Source organism: Pyxicephalus adspersus, chromosome 3 (assembly GCF_032062135.1).
Source record: "Pyxicephalus adspersus chromosome 3, UCB_Pads_2.0, whole genome shotgun sequence".
NCBI classification, from domain to species: Eukaryota; Metazoa; Chordata; class Amphibia; order Anura; family Pyxicephalidae; genus Pyxicephalus; species Pyxicephalus adspersus.
This window is the reverse complement of record NC_092860.1, coordinates 34,045,098-34,058,368: the sequence shown is the minus strand read 5'-3', so window position 1 is coordinate 34,058,368 and position 13,271 is coordinate 34,045,098. Positions and strand designations below refer to the sequence as shown.

The following is a 13,271-nucleotide window of genomic DNA, read 5'->3' as shown; positions in this document are numbered from 1 at the left end:
TAAACATATTGGCATTGGACCCTCTATGCAGTCTGCAGTACAAACTCTGATTCTGACAAGTGACTATTCCTGGCTATCTTTATGGTAATTTTAATATATGTACAAAAAATAAAACAGGATGTAAGTATGCATATTACACATTTTTTTGTAATGATTAGCTAGTGCTTACCTTTCATTATACACTAAAAACAATTAAGTAAACAATAAAATCACTGATGACCAAAATAATCAAGTAGAAAATCTATATTGTTATACATTATGTAATTCTATGATTATAAAATGATGTAAGAATAGTTAAAGGAAACCAAAATAATTTACCCACTGAGTGCTGGATTCACAACTCATACATTGTCCCAGTAATGTGTATGGACCATTTGTGCCTGTGTGTATTTCATTTCACATATGGGCATGCTTCTGATGAAACTGCAGTCCATGCCCTAGGAGAGGGGTGTCCAAACTTTTTGCAAAGAGGGCCCACAAACCAGGGTTAGTGTGGGTGTGGTCTGCGCAACTCCCGCACAGCACATGCCCACCAGGATGACGTGAGGGATTCCCTGTGCACAGAGTCTGGTGTCAGTGTGCGCTGCATGCAGAGCACGGTCTTGGAGTTAGAGTGGGCGTGGTTTGTACAGCCCACTATAATGACGTAGGGGATTCCCTGTGCACACATGGGTACTCCTGTCCTGCCGATTATGTCCACCGAGTAGCGGGTCAACAATTGCAAGGCTGTTGATCAACTCTAATGAAATATAAAATAGCTTTTTGTAGGTGTGTATTTTATACTGTGGTCAACAGTGCTGGCGGGCCGCATACTATTGATTTTATGACAGAGGCTGCGGGCCGGAGGAAATCTGACTGCAATTGGCCCCCAGGCTAGACTTTGGACATGCCTGCACTAGGAGATCCCCTCCCAGACCTGGATCATGGCATCAGTGAGCCTTTGGAATTGTCTGTGGCACTACTTGGCCAAGTTGGATGCACCAATACATAATGAGCCTGAATTATTAAAGCTCTTCAAGCCTGGAGAGGATACACTTTCATCAGTAAAGCTTGGTGATTCAACAAACCTTGAATGGATTTCTTCAACGTCATCTGCTATCCAACATTGAATCCTGGACTAGATCCATTTCAGGTTTACTGGATCATCCAGATTCGCTAATGAAAGTGTATCCTCTCCAGTTTTGGAGAGCTTTAATAAATCAGGCGCAGTGTCTCAGAGGACTAGGTCTGACAATGTAGATGAGGATTTCATCTTGGTACCTAGCTACCTAACATCAGTCAGCAGAAAGGATCACCAGTGGTGAACCTGGCAATTCCAGTGTTCCCTGGAAAATGTCATTTCAGCTGCATGGTGTTGAGCTCTGAGAACTGGTCCCACTCCAGGATGCCAGCTAACATGCCACCATTATGGAGTCTATTTTAAGTGACAGTTGTTCATGAACATGCACAAAAGTACCTGCTGGAGGTCATCTTGTAGGGGCCTTGGCAGTAATTCTGCTATTCCAGATATTGGTCATGCTGTTGAATTTTTACCCTTTCTATAGTCCTATAGAGCTTTCTTTAAAAAAAGTCCTGTCTCCTCCACTCTCATGAAACTGTTCTGAGAAACACAGCAAACCTACTTGTAATGACAAATGGATCTGGACAACCTGTGTGGGCTGCACACCTGGGACCTGTGAGTGGGCTGCAGGCACCGCCTCGAGTTACTGTACATGAAGTAATGATAAAGGCACTGGTAAAATGCAAGATTGATGAAAAATCAGTCAGAAAGAATATTTTTATGTGCAGCGTACATAATTAACATCATACATAATAGCTTATTATTATACTTATTTATACTTATTTTGTATTTTTATGTTTATGCTTCTGTGATGTTGGTGCCTCTCCTATGTGCACCATTTCTGCTACTCCTAAATTACCAAGCTGCTTTCCATTTTCCTTTTTGCATTATAAAAAACAACAACAACAGCTATACTTAAGGAGCCCTTTGGACCTTCTCCTATGTAATTATTTGTTTTGATTTTTTGTGATATGAAAAAAGTGGTTAATAAATTAACCATGTGACGTGTTTTGAGGAAAAAAAGATTGTTATTTTGTAGATATGGTTTTACTGCCAGATAACTTTGCACAAAGCATAAATAGTTTTCTCGTAGATAGATACTGAAGCATAAATACTGTAGAATTACGTTATCACCTGAGGTGTGATAGTCAAGTGTGTGCCTTGTTAAAGTGGAAATTCTAGTGAAAGATGCGGTTACATTGATAACCTTCTAATGTGATTTACTGCTATCAATGTGCTCCCTCATATAATAATTAGGAGTTCATTTAGGTAAAGGTGGATGTAGAGCAAAGAAAAAGCTACATTATTTCTTTCCTGCAGGCTTATTTGCAGTTGAATTAAGGATGGATAATCCAAGGATGAATAGTGGGCAGAAGTCAAGCATGGAAGGGGGAATTATTATACCTAGAATTTGGTTTAAATGACTTTTATAATTACCTTTAGCTTGAGTGCAAATGGGTTATTATTAAATCCTAATAATGGTTGAATAGACCCAAAACCAAGTTTTTTACACATTAAAGCACACTATTTAGTACATCCCATTAATGTATGCTCTGGAGGTGATGTATCAATGCATGCATTACAGGCAAATTCTGTGAGGATGTGATCTGGGTAGCTGAGGGCATAGGTCAGAACAGCAATAGATTTCTGACAGGAATAGCAACTATTTTTTGCACCCTTATTATGGTAAAAAAGTGAAAAAAGACTTTTTTTTACTATTGAAAAAAGCCACATCCCAAATGGCAATTTATAGGTAAATTGTTGAAGTACTTGTTAGAAACCTGATTTGGAGTTATTCACTCTATATCTGTATATTGTTTTTATTAGGACTTTTTTGAAATGCGTCAAATAAAGGATACTTTTTCTTCCCTTATCTATAAAACCAATACACTTGATGGAGATGGTTTTGGGGAGAAAGTAATTATGCATGTGATATTGCATTGCTCTTTGTGAATATGTGCCATGTTTTATGGTTTTTAATATAAATATTTGTTTTGTTTGGACAAATTCTGTTATATAATAAATGTATTGATTTTAACTGCATAGCCCTTGAAAGTCCCATTTCAAAACATATATTATGGTACATTTGACAGACCAAAATGGAGAAAATAAAAGAAGTTTAGTAATGGTTTGCCTGTGACCTTGGCACCTTGGTGTGCCTTTGACTTGGCACTAGAGATGAGCGAGCAAAACTTTAAAATTCAATCTTACAGCGAATCGGGTCATTCTCGCTTACCAAACATGTCAGCTGGAATGGCCTGTGTAAATTCAGCCATCAAGATCAAATTTTTTGAGACAGCTGACAGCTCCTCTCCCCTGATTGCTCTTGCAGCCCTGTAATATGTGTTCTTGTTTACAGATTCTCTATCCAAGAACACAGGAGTACAGCGGCTGTGCTAATAATGAATGAATGCAGCCGTGGGAATCCTCCTGTAATGGACTCTCACTGACAGGAGGAGTACCGCGGCTGCATTCATGAATGCAGCCATTGGAATCCTCCTGTGCGTGATCCCCGGGCACTAGAGGTTAAATGAGGGCTTGCCTCCTGTACTGATCTCATGATCTTCCGATGGGTCCGCGAAATCGGTTTGCCGAAATTCTCGCTTGAGGCATTCTTATTCATCCCTACTTGGCACCACTGGTGACTCCAATACGGTCAATAAATCAAACCTTTCCAAACTGCATAGACTCATATGACAGCATTCAGGAATATTACATTTATACCCAAAATACATGTTTACTAGACATAGCAAAGAGTGAGGCAGTGAGCGTTGTCACTCTAGGACAGGAATTGCACCAGGTGGACTAATAGGCTACAGTTTTGTTTAGGGTTCAGGTCTCCTTTAAAACATTATTATTTTTCTTGTTTTCTACCTCCCAATAAATGATAGATTAGATTGTAATAAAACACTTGGTCCCCTGTTTGCATATATGCATATATAATGGTATATCAACGTTCACTAATATTTCATGTTTTTATCATCCTAAAGTGTATAAAAATGTTATACTAATTGACATATTTATAAGTTTTAGACTAAAATATGGAATGGTAAAAAGATTTGTTAAGGTTGTCCTGTTGATGAGCTTTACCTATAATTTTTATCCCAGGGACACAACAGGAAGTACGAGTAAATCCTTAAAAATATGAAGAAACTAACTGCACTTGGCAAATAGAAATATTAATCTAATGTAGACATGTAAGGGGAAGAGGGTAAAATATTTCAGCAATAAAGGGGAAAGGACAAAAGTGAGATAACTTACTCAGTTTAAGACTATTATATTTTAATTACACATTCTGCTTCCATAAAAGCAATAAGAACATACTGTTGTTCTACAAAATAAATGTGGTACAGGATAAAAGACTTGCCAAAATGTGGATTATTTGTTCATATGCCACAGGTCTGAACTCAGCTGCACTATAAGATAAGAACGGATAAAGACCATGAGCAGAAATAAATGTCATCATTGATACATAATTACACTCTTGTCTGACTTATAACATTTGTAAGCCTGGTATCATGAATGTTGGCAGGTAAACGAAATGTCCTTTAATATCCGGCAGATGATACAGCTGGCTTGTGTTATTACATCTTATCATGGAATGGCTAAAGGCCTTTATTGCAGGGATGTGGATTCTGAATGATGATTAAAAGATTAAACTGCAATTTTATTATGTTTTACTACTTGTTAAAGTCGGTTGAAAGTTTGTAACAGTTTTTTATACTGTATGTTGGATTGCATTTTAGGCTTTTGCTTAATGTTATCACTAACATTAAAAAATAACAGAATTCTACATGGAAGGTGCTTGTTATAAAAAGTAAAGCAAACACATTCTAGATCAAACGTATGCCTAATGTAAAACAAGATAATATACTGACAGTATATTGGGCAGTTACATGTACACAGTCTTCCAACTAAGAAAGGGAAATCAGCACCCACAAACTTGTGTTCTGCGGTATGTAGCCAAGCAATTTTATCTCTTTATTTATTTAAGGTCCTAGACAAAGTAGCAATGATTTGAAATCTTTTGTAGATTATTTTTTAACATATGACAAATCTGCATTTTTTGCTGATTTAAAGTATAATGAGGAATACACAATGACAACCCTATATGCAATTTGTTCAAGTATATCACTCTTTTCTATAAACTCTGGTTTAAAATTTGCTTTTAACGAAGGTGTAATGTGTGCTTGTTTAAATACACTAAAAACTCCACAGTTTTCATAAAGTGTACATAATTTTTCATGTCTGTATTTTGGATTTGGGCTTAAAATGTAAGCTGGTAGTATAGTGGAAACTATTTAACATAGGCATCCATTAATAAATACAAAAATTATATTTTGGAATAATTGCAAAAATGAAAGAAATGATGGGATATGGACTTAGGTTAGCTGTATGACCTGGATCTTCAGAAGTGTTGGTACACTTCCCCAACACACAGAGAACAAGGGGTATGATATTCAAATTGTATTTTTTTGCTGTCTATATAAAACTTGATTACTGCTTAATTCAATCCAGAATGACAGTATTTGGCAATTAAAGTAGTTTTATGAATAGTTTTAATGTATGCTGCAATGTTAGTATGAGTGAGTCGTTTTTTAGTATAGGTAAGTCTTTTTTTTAGTATAGGTAAGTATTTTTAGCTCATGTGGGCCAAAGCAATAGAAGCACTTCAGTGGAAGCCCCACAAGCAGCATATACTTACCTTTCCTGTGTTTCCTCTTTTTTTCTATTTAGCCACTAGAATTTTATAAAAATGTCTGGTACCTTTGAGAATGGCTGCTTGTGACTGACATTTTTTCCTTCCATTTATAAGCTCTGGTGGTTAGTGACATGAATATACTGCTTAAGCAGGCAAGTAAAGAGAATGTTACCATGTGCTGTTGGTGCAGCATGGACAAAGCCTAAGTTTACTTTGAGTTGGTTAGTATTTAGTTAGGGAGAAGCAATAGATAGATACTAGAAAAGATTACATAATTAATGTTTATCTATTCTTTCCATAGGCTGTTTTGGGTCCTCTTATAGCTATTGCTTTGAAGCTTTCCCAGATTCATGAGAGGACTGGCCGTAAAGGACCTACAGTTATCACTTGAACACATCCTACGGAAATCATCTAGGGCCAAACAGAAATGTGTGAATGGAAGAGATTATTACTGTTTTGTTACATAACATTTTTTGCTCTATATGCTTATTCCCAGAAAGAATTATGATCATGTTCCCTGTTCATTATAGATACTCTATAAAAACAAATGTGTACTTTTTAGTTACAAAATAATGGGTGTTGTATATAAAAATGACATTGTTCAAAGCAACCAAACTGATTCTTTGTGTGCTTTTATAGGATTAGCAGCAAGGAAAAAAATGCTACTGGTTCTCATTAACACTAATATACATATCACATTCACTTGTTCTACATGAGGCTTAATGCTGGCTAACATAAAGGTAAACACTTACATTTATTAGTACTTGGTGAAAACATAGGTCTTGTTATGTCACTTTTTTCACTTTTGTTCAACAAAGGTCCATGCATCTTAACCGTTTTGAACTTTACACACACATGACATTAACACTTTGGGTGAAACACAAACTATTGACTGGGAAATAAATACACACCACAGATATGCACATTACCATTTTTAATGTTTGTACCACTGTGACAAATTGTTGTGTTTACTTTAAAAAAAAAACTGATGAATTCCTCTTTCTTTCAAATCCAAAAAGTGAAGACATTTTGAAACTTCATATAATAGGCACCTGTTGCACTTGTGCCTGCCGACAATGCTTCCTCAAGTAGGTGGTGTATATATGAAAAAGCATTTAATGGTTGTGTATTGTTTTAATTTGATTGTCATTTTAATAAAGTATGACGTTTGAAAATGTATAGTGTAGCTTATATTCCCATTGCTAATCAGTGGTTTTGGGTGTGAACTGTTTACCACCTATGATCTTCTAAATAAATCTTTACATACAATAAATGTCAATAGTGTGTTTTCTATCTGGAACCTTGAATACCATATCATATGAGTTATTTTTGGAGTCAATGATCTTTGGTACTTTGATACCTGACTGGGGAATGGTGGTGACAGGTGAGAGGGTGACTCTATTGTTGCCCCGTTTACAAAATATCCAGAAGCCTGGTACTAAAAGTAATGTGATTTTATGTGCATGAAGGACTATGGTCATATGGTATAAAAATACAGTATATTTATAAAGGGGTCTTTTTATAAAAGTTTTGTTGAAAATAACTTTTACCCAGCATTTATCAAATTGAACCCAATTAGAGAAATATAAAAGCCACTAAAAGTTGTGGGAAAATGTTTATAAGAACACACCAAGTCTGTTAATTTGGCTGGTGTAAATGCAAGTTTTGCTAATTAGAGGAACTGTGTCCTATTTTCTAAAATAAGATTTACAATAATGCATGTTTACGGTCTTATAGTTTTGCTTTGAACACTGCAATAAATTTGAAAAGCTTGTAAACCCTTCCGCAATTCCACCCAAATACCTATCAAATGATCAATGGTAACTGTGATTGCAACCAGTCTGAACAAAGACGTAGTAAATTGCCCAAGGGACCTAAAGCATCAGATTAGGAAGGGGTTACAGTAAAATTCACCAAACATACCTGTTCTTTTCTTTTTTCACTTTTGCTTCTACTTCTGTTTACGGAAATAAATATATACAGTAAATTATCCACATTTACATAGAATCAGATAAACAAGTGCATAGAGAGCACATTTTCATATGTTTTATTTGTTCCATTGTCTTTAGTCATTCTTATTCATCAATTTATGGTAGTATATCATGAGTATAAGACTGTTGCCATGTATAGTAAAGAACAGTGCTTCCCATTGTTAACTTGCTTCTGCTTTTTACGTTCTGTTCTGCATACACTACATTCATGTAATCAGTTTGTACAGTAGGTTTCTTTCACTCAGGATTATCAGGGTGGATTTAGTACTTCAAGGCTATATTTTATAGCATTCTAACTGCAGTTATTGTAATTTAGATTATTACTGTTACAAGAATGAGAGCCATTCATTTTTAAACTTTGATTACATGCCAATAAAATAAAATGCAGCATCAGCTTGTATTCGATTTTCATTTTTTATTTAAAGGTAAAGTAATGTATACTTCCAATAAGAACTTTTTAGTTAAAATTGCCATAATTACCTTAAGTTGGTATATATATTGGTGTTTTGTTTTTTGTTGCCTCCTTGCCATATTAGATCAAATTCAAATATAACTCACCCCATTAAGATATGTATTGTGCAGCCTACCTGGCAGGCACAAATCTAAATTCTGTTGCATCACAGCTCCTATTGTCTTTACTGTCAAAATACCAAAGAGGCTTTTAATTCAAATGAACAGGGGCTCTGATATGCAGATATTAAAGCACAGGTTATAGGTAATTGTGATGTATCATGGAATTGCTAGAAGGAGTAAAGGAGAGTCAGAAAAAGATAAGTGCACTCTTTTATATAGAATTCCATAAATTAGCTGTCTTACTGCCATTTTAGACTCATGATGAGCCACAGCATTCATCCATAGTACCAAGACTTTCCAAAGGTTCTATGAGTGTGTAAGGACCCTTACAGACTTTCATTGTGACAGTAAAAAACAAGCATTTAGCAGCATAGTAAAGCAGAGCCTGCAAATGTAATGGACATATGGTGGGTTTATATGCATATATTTAATAGCATTAAATAAAAAAAAACAATATTTTATTGTAGCAAAGGCAGTAAAACATGAGTTTTGCACATCACGGCAATGCTTGCTATGTGTGCATTGCAATAGAGAAACAATAGAGATTATTTTTAAAAGTAGGGATGTTAATGGCAATTGTAACATTCACAATCTGTGTTTCAAAACAGAAAAAAAAGTTTATTGTCTACAAAACAGAGTTAAGAGTTAAGATCTAATGAGATGAAATTATGTTATATGGAAAAATGTATATGCTTCTTTAAAATGTATATGTTAATAGTCTTCCGAACTAGCTCTTCTATTAGGAACAGTCCCTTGAACTTGTTTATTAAGTATTTTCCATCTAACAAATATAGTATGTGTTAATTTAGCATCGACTTATAAGACACATATACTTACCCTTACCCTAGACTATTTTGCTTGTGAAATTTCCAGCCGGCATTGGTCCTCGTAAGAACCGGTCCATCCAGTGTCTATACCCTTAAGGACCTACCTACGGAATTTTGGATGGCTGACCATTATCTTGCGCTCACTTTAGTTATTTATGTATGTTCCTTAAGGTAACTTTTTTATGAACCCTGGGACCTACAGCTATATATGGCCATATGTATCAAAAACCTGTGAAGTTGACATGTCTTTATTCATTTTTTTAGTACGCCAACATGTTTATTTTAACAATTGTGTTTTTCCTCAAGAAGCAGAATAATAAATCTGAGAAACATGTTTGGAAAACACTAATACAGCTTTTGGAATATTGAACTTTTAAGGGATTATTTTCTTTGTTTTTGGACTACAGTATATGCTATATGTGTACCAATGTATGATGATTGAATTCTTTATTGGTTTTGTTGAAAATAAAGATTTTGAATTTTCCAATTGAGGTGAAAATTCCCACTTACTTTTAAAAAGAGGGTCTGAATTCCTCTCTTTAGTTTCTCTATTATATTTAAAGGATGTGGCAAGCTAACTTACATCGTGCAGGACCATTTCTATTTTCTCATGTGCATATTACTGGTGCATTGCAGTGCCATTCATTCAAATGGTGCAAACAGACATGCACCACAGAGCATCAGGGCAATAGATACATACAACATATAAAGCATTGTGGTGCTTTTATAAATATTTTTAGTGAAATAAATGGAAAAAATGGAGTTGGCATTTCTAAAGAATTTGGGGACATTGCATCTTTTTAGGGGCTTAACTATGCCCTTCCCCTGACAGTTTGATTGCCAGCTTGGCACAGGGAAAAGAAAAGGAATAAGACAGGCCATAATGACAGCGGAATGAATTTATGCAGCTTTCATCCGGTTATTAATTTATCTTGTAGTAATACATCTTTTAAATAACTGATAGATACGGAATATGCTTTAGTTTAATATTTATTGTAACAAACATGCCATAAAATAACACACAGAGCAACAAAGAATATAAAAAGCCAAGGACACTCAAAACATACAAGTAAACAGATCAGAGTAACATGCTGCACACAATTTCACATTGGCTGGTTGTAATAAATGCCAAGCAGTATTAAATGCCAAGCGTCATGCTGCACTGAGGTTACAAGAACATTTAATACTGTCACAAAACACCCCAGTGTGTAGTTTTAATACTTCTGTCAAAATTTGGCAAACATAATGCTTCCATTATTCATACACCCATGTCATGAAAACATATATATTGCAAATACTTTTACAATTATTTTAAACTCATCATTTCCAGTCCTGTCTGTATGGCCAGGATAATTAACATCAAGGTAAACCAATGCACTTTAATGACTTCTATACCTTTTTCAAATGCTGAAAAAATACAGATTGTCCATCAAGCTGGAAGTTCTGGACAGTTCCAGTTAATTACACTACATATGTCTATATCTGGAACCCAGAGATCCTGTATTGCAGCAAACTGTAAACTTTGCGGATTGATATGTAACAAAACGCTTTACAGATGATGTTACTGTATATGGATACCTGTGTATTCTCTCATTGGAGTTAATCAATAAACTTTCTGCAAACTCATGGTGCCGCTCACTGCACATCCATAGAGAACTGCCAACACAAGCGTTTCCTATATTTATGCATCTTGTAATGCATAGTTATAATTGCTGACTTGTACCATCGTACATTACTATCACTATTATCTCAAATATTCAGGTTCAGTCATTTGTCTCCAAACTAGTGATATTTTCAGTCTCTGGTACACTATGAACATCGGCTCCCGCATCAGGGGCTTGTGTCTGCACTGACATTTCATATGAGGGTGGAGGGTCATTACATATATAGGTTTCATCTACAATATCCATGGTGGTCTCGGTGTAGAGAGGAGGAGGTATGTTAAATCCTTGTTCACCCTCGTGGATAGGAGAACTTGCATTGGGATGCAGGACAGTATGACGAAGAGCTGTTTCATATGAAGGTGGATAGAAATCAGGCCTAAAAAAGAAAAATAAGCCTAGTTGGTTACATGAATTTATGAAAAGTTCAACAAATGGGTTTATAAAACTAATATACAAAAAACTGCTACGGAAATATTAGGAAATAAACTGTTCATTGCAGTGACTATTTTACATAAAAATCTGTGTGGTTGTTAGTTGTCTTACATTTGGCTCCTATCAAGCATTTAAAGCTGGCTTTCAGCAATTCCTGTAAGCTGTGCTATTTCCAGAGCAGAGAAAACCTCTGCAGCGTCTTAAAAAAATATAATTGGAATTGCTTGCAGAAGCCTTCCAATTACTGCTGTCCTGACAGGTTCTCTTCAACATCCCCCCAATTATATAATCAAAAGTTTTGCTGTGAACTGCAACCTGAGATCATGACACATGCCTAATATAATAATTTACAGATTATAGTCATGGAAATATGTTTATTACATTATTTCGACTTTCTAGACTGCCTTGACATAATACAAATGAAAACAACATAATATAAACTACACAAAATTGCTACAATGCAGTTGGATCAATTTCTCATTCATGGGTAAGTATCAAATACCAAAGAATGCACAGGGTTTAGTACAAAAACTGCTTTGTCCAGCCGAGGTCTATCCATACATGCACATTAACCATAATGGGACATTGAGCCATTTACACATTTTGCTAAGGCATTGCCACTTGTAAATTGTGCATCCTGAGTCCCATACCCAATATCAAAAGCAAAATGCATGGGGTTTGTAGTTTCACCAGTGCCCAAGGCACACCCCAGTTTATGTACTGTGCAGTTTTTGGTCTAAACATTTTTTCACATTATTGTGGACTTTTTGCCTCTTTACCCTTTTTTGTGCTTTCTATATAAATTTCTGTTGAAATGCATTATGTACTCAAATTTTAATTGTAAAAACATTCTTTAGTGATATAAGAAGAGTGAAACTAAATACTATACCTGTCTACTGTCTCAATATGTACTTGCTGCTGGCTATGAATTCTCCTGATCATGTTTTGGAAAAGACTCTTGTGGTTAGCCTCATGATATGTGCTCCAAAAAATCCCAATCAGGAGAAGCAGAAATCCTAATGGCATGAGGATGTATGCCACAATAGTTTCATGTCTGTTACATGAGGTACACGAGAAACTGGAGGATACAAAAAAAGCTCCTAGGCACACAAGACAGAAGCCCAATACAAGGAGCGAGAATCGAACTACAGTGTACACATTCGTTTTCACCTTCATGATTGGTTGCTGAAGGACTGTCTACTGCTCCCTCTCATCCAGTAGCTTTATATAGCACAATGAGATCTGCCTTTTGGATAATGATTGATAAAAGCCATACAGATGGTATTCATTAACCATGGGAAAGTTGAATTCCAAGTTATACTTCCTGAGGCTACACAACTAAAGACACATTCACAAGGAGCATTAAGTATTACACAACCACTTGTTTTGAATTGTGACATAAGCATACCTGCATTTCAAAAGGAATAACAAAAGCAATCTGTTTCCTTATACAATAAAGTTTAAATCTTAAAACAGCTATGCAGCTGATAAAGCAATAACAATACATTTTTAACCTATAGCATGCTTTTATTACAGATTACAATACACTTTTAACCTATAGCATGCTTTTATTACAGATTACATATTAAATTCAAGATGAAAATGTTTTTGAAGAAGAATTGCAGACAAGGAATGAAATCAATAAACGAGTTACGCTACAGATACAGAAAATACAGCAGTTGCACTGTAGTCAGAATATATATGTCCCTTTTAACCTCCTGGGTGGTTCTTTTCTGTCTGGATTTATATATCTAAAAGCGGTACATTGTCTTTCATGAAAATGTATTTTACACTATAATATAATAGTATGAGTATATTAAAGTTTGAAATACAAAATCATGTCAAAAAAAAAATTAAATAAATGTTTAAAAAATTAAATTTAATAATACATTTAATAACAAACTTTGACATGATTTTGTGTTTCAAATATTATTATACTCATACTATTATATTATACTGTAAAATACATTTTCATGGAAGACAATGCCCCTGATTCATCAAGCAGAATCGGATGATCGCTCG

At 35.2% G+C, this 13,271-nt stretch overlaps 2 protein-coding genes across 2 annotated transcripts in view; one reads left to right on the top strand and one right to left on the bottom strand.

Moving 5' to 3' along the window:
• The window catches only part of PGM5 (phosphoglucomutase 5), a 61,526-nt gene extending 51,886 nt beyond the window's left edge, over positions 1-9,640 (top strand). Inside the window, exon 11 of the mRNA XM_072404185.1 lies at positions 6,064-9,640. Within this exon, the coding sequence (XP_072260286.1) occupies positions 6,064-6,153 (90 nt within the window). The 3' untranslated portion in view covers positions 6,154-9,640. The remainder of the gene's footprint in view (positions 1-6,063) is intronic.
• A 487-nt stretch (positions 9,641-10,127) lies between these two features.
• On the bottom strand, positions 10,128-12,425 carry TMEM252 (transmembrane protein 252). Its single transcript, XM_072404186.1, has 2 exons — positions 12,139-12,425; positions 10,128-11,193 (listed from the first exon to the last, which is right to left on the bottom strand). The coding sequence occupies exons 1-2, from the start codon at positions 12,423-12,425 to the stop codon at positions 10,917-10,919; spliced, it is 564 nt and encodes a 187-aa protein (XP_072260287.1). The 3' UTR covers positions 10,128-10,916.
• Positions 12,426-13,271: the final 846 nt, after the last annotated feature.

Coding starts and splice junctions, on each gene's coding strand:
- TMEM252 (XM_072404186.1), bottom strand. CDS start 12,425: ATGAAGGTGAAAACGAATGTGTACACTGTAGTTCGATTCTCGCTCCTT. Junction 11,194..12,138: donor CATATTGAGACAGTAGACAG/GTATAGTATTTA, acceptor TTTCTTTTTTAG/GCCTGATTTCTATCCACCTT.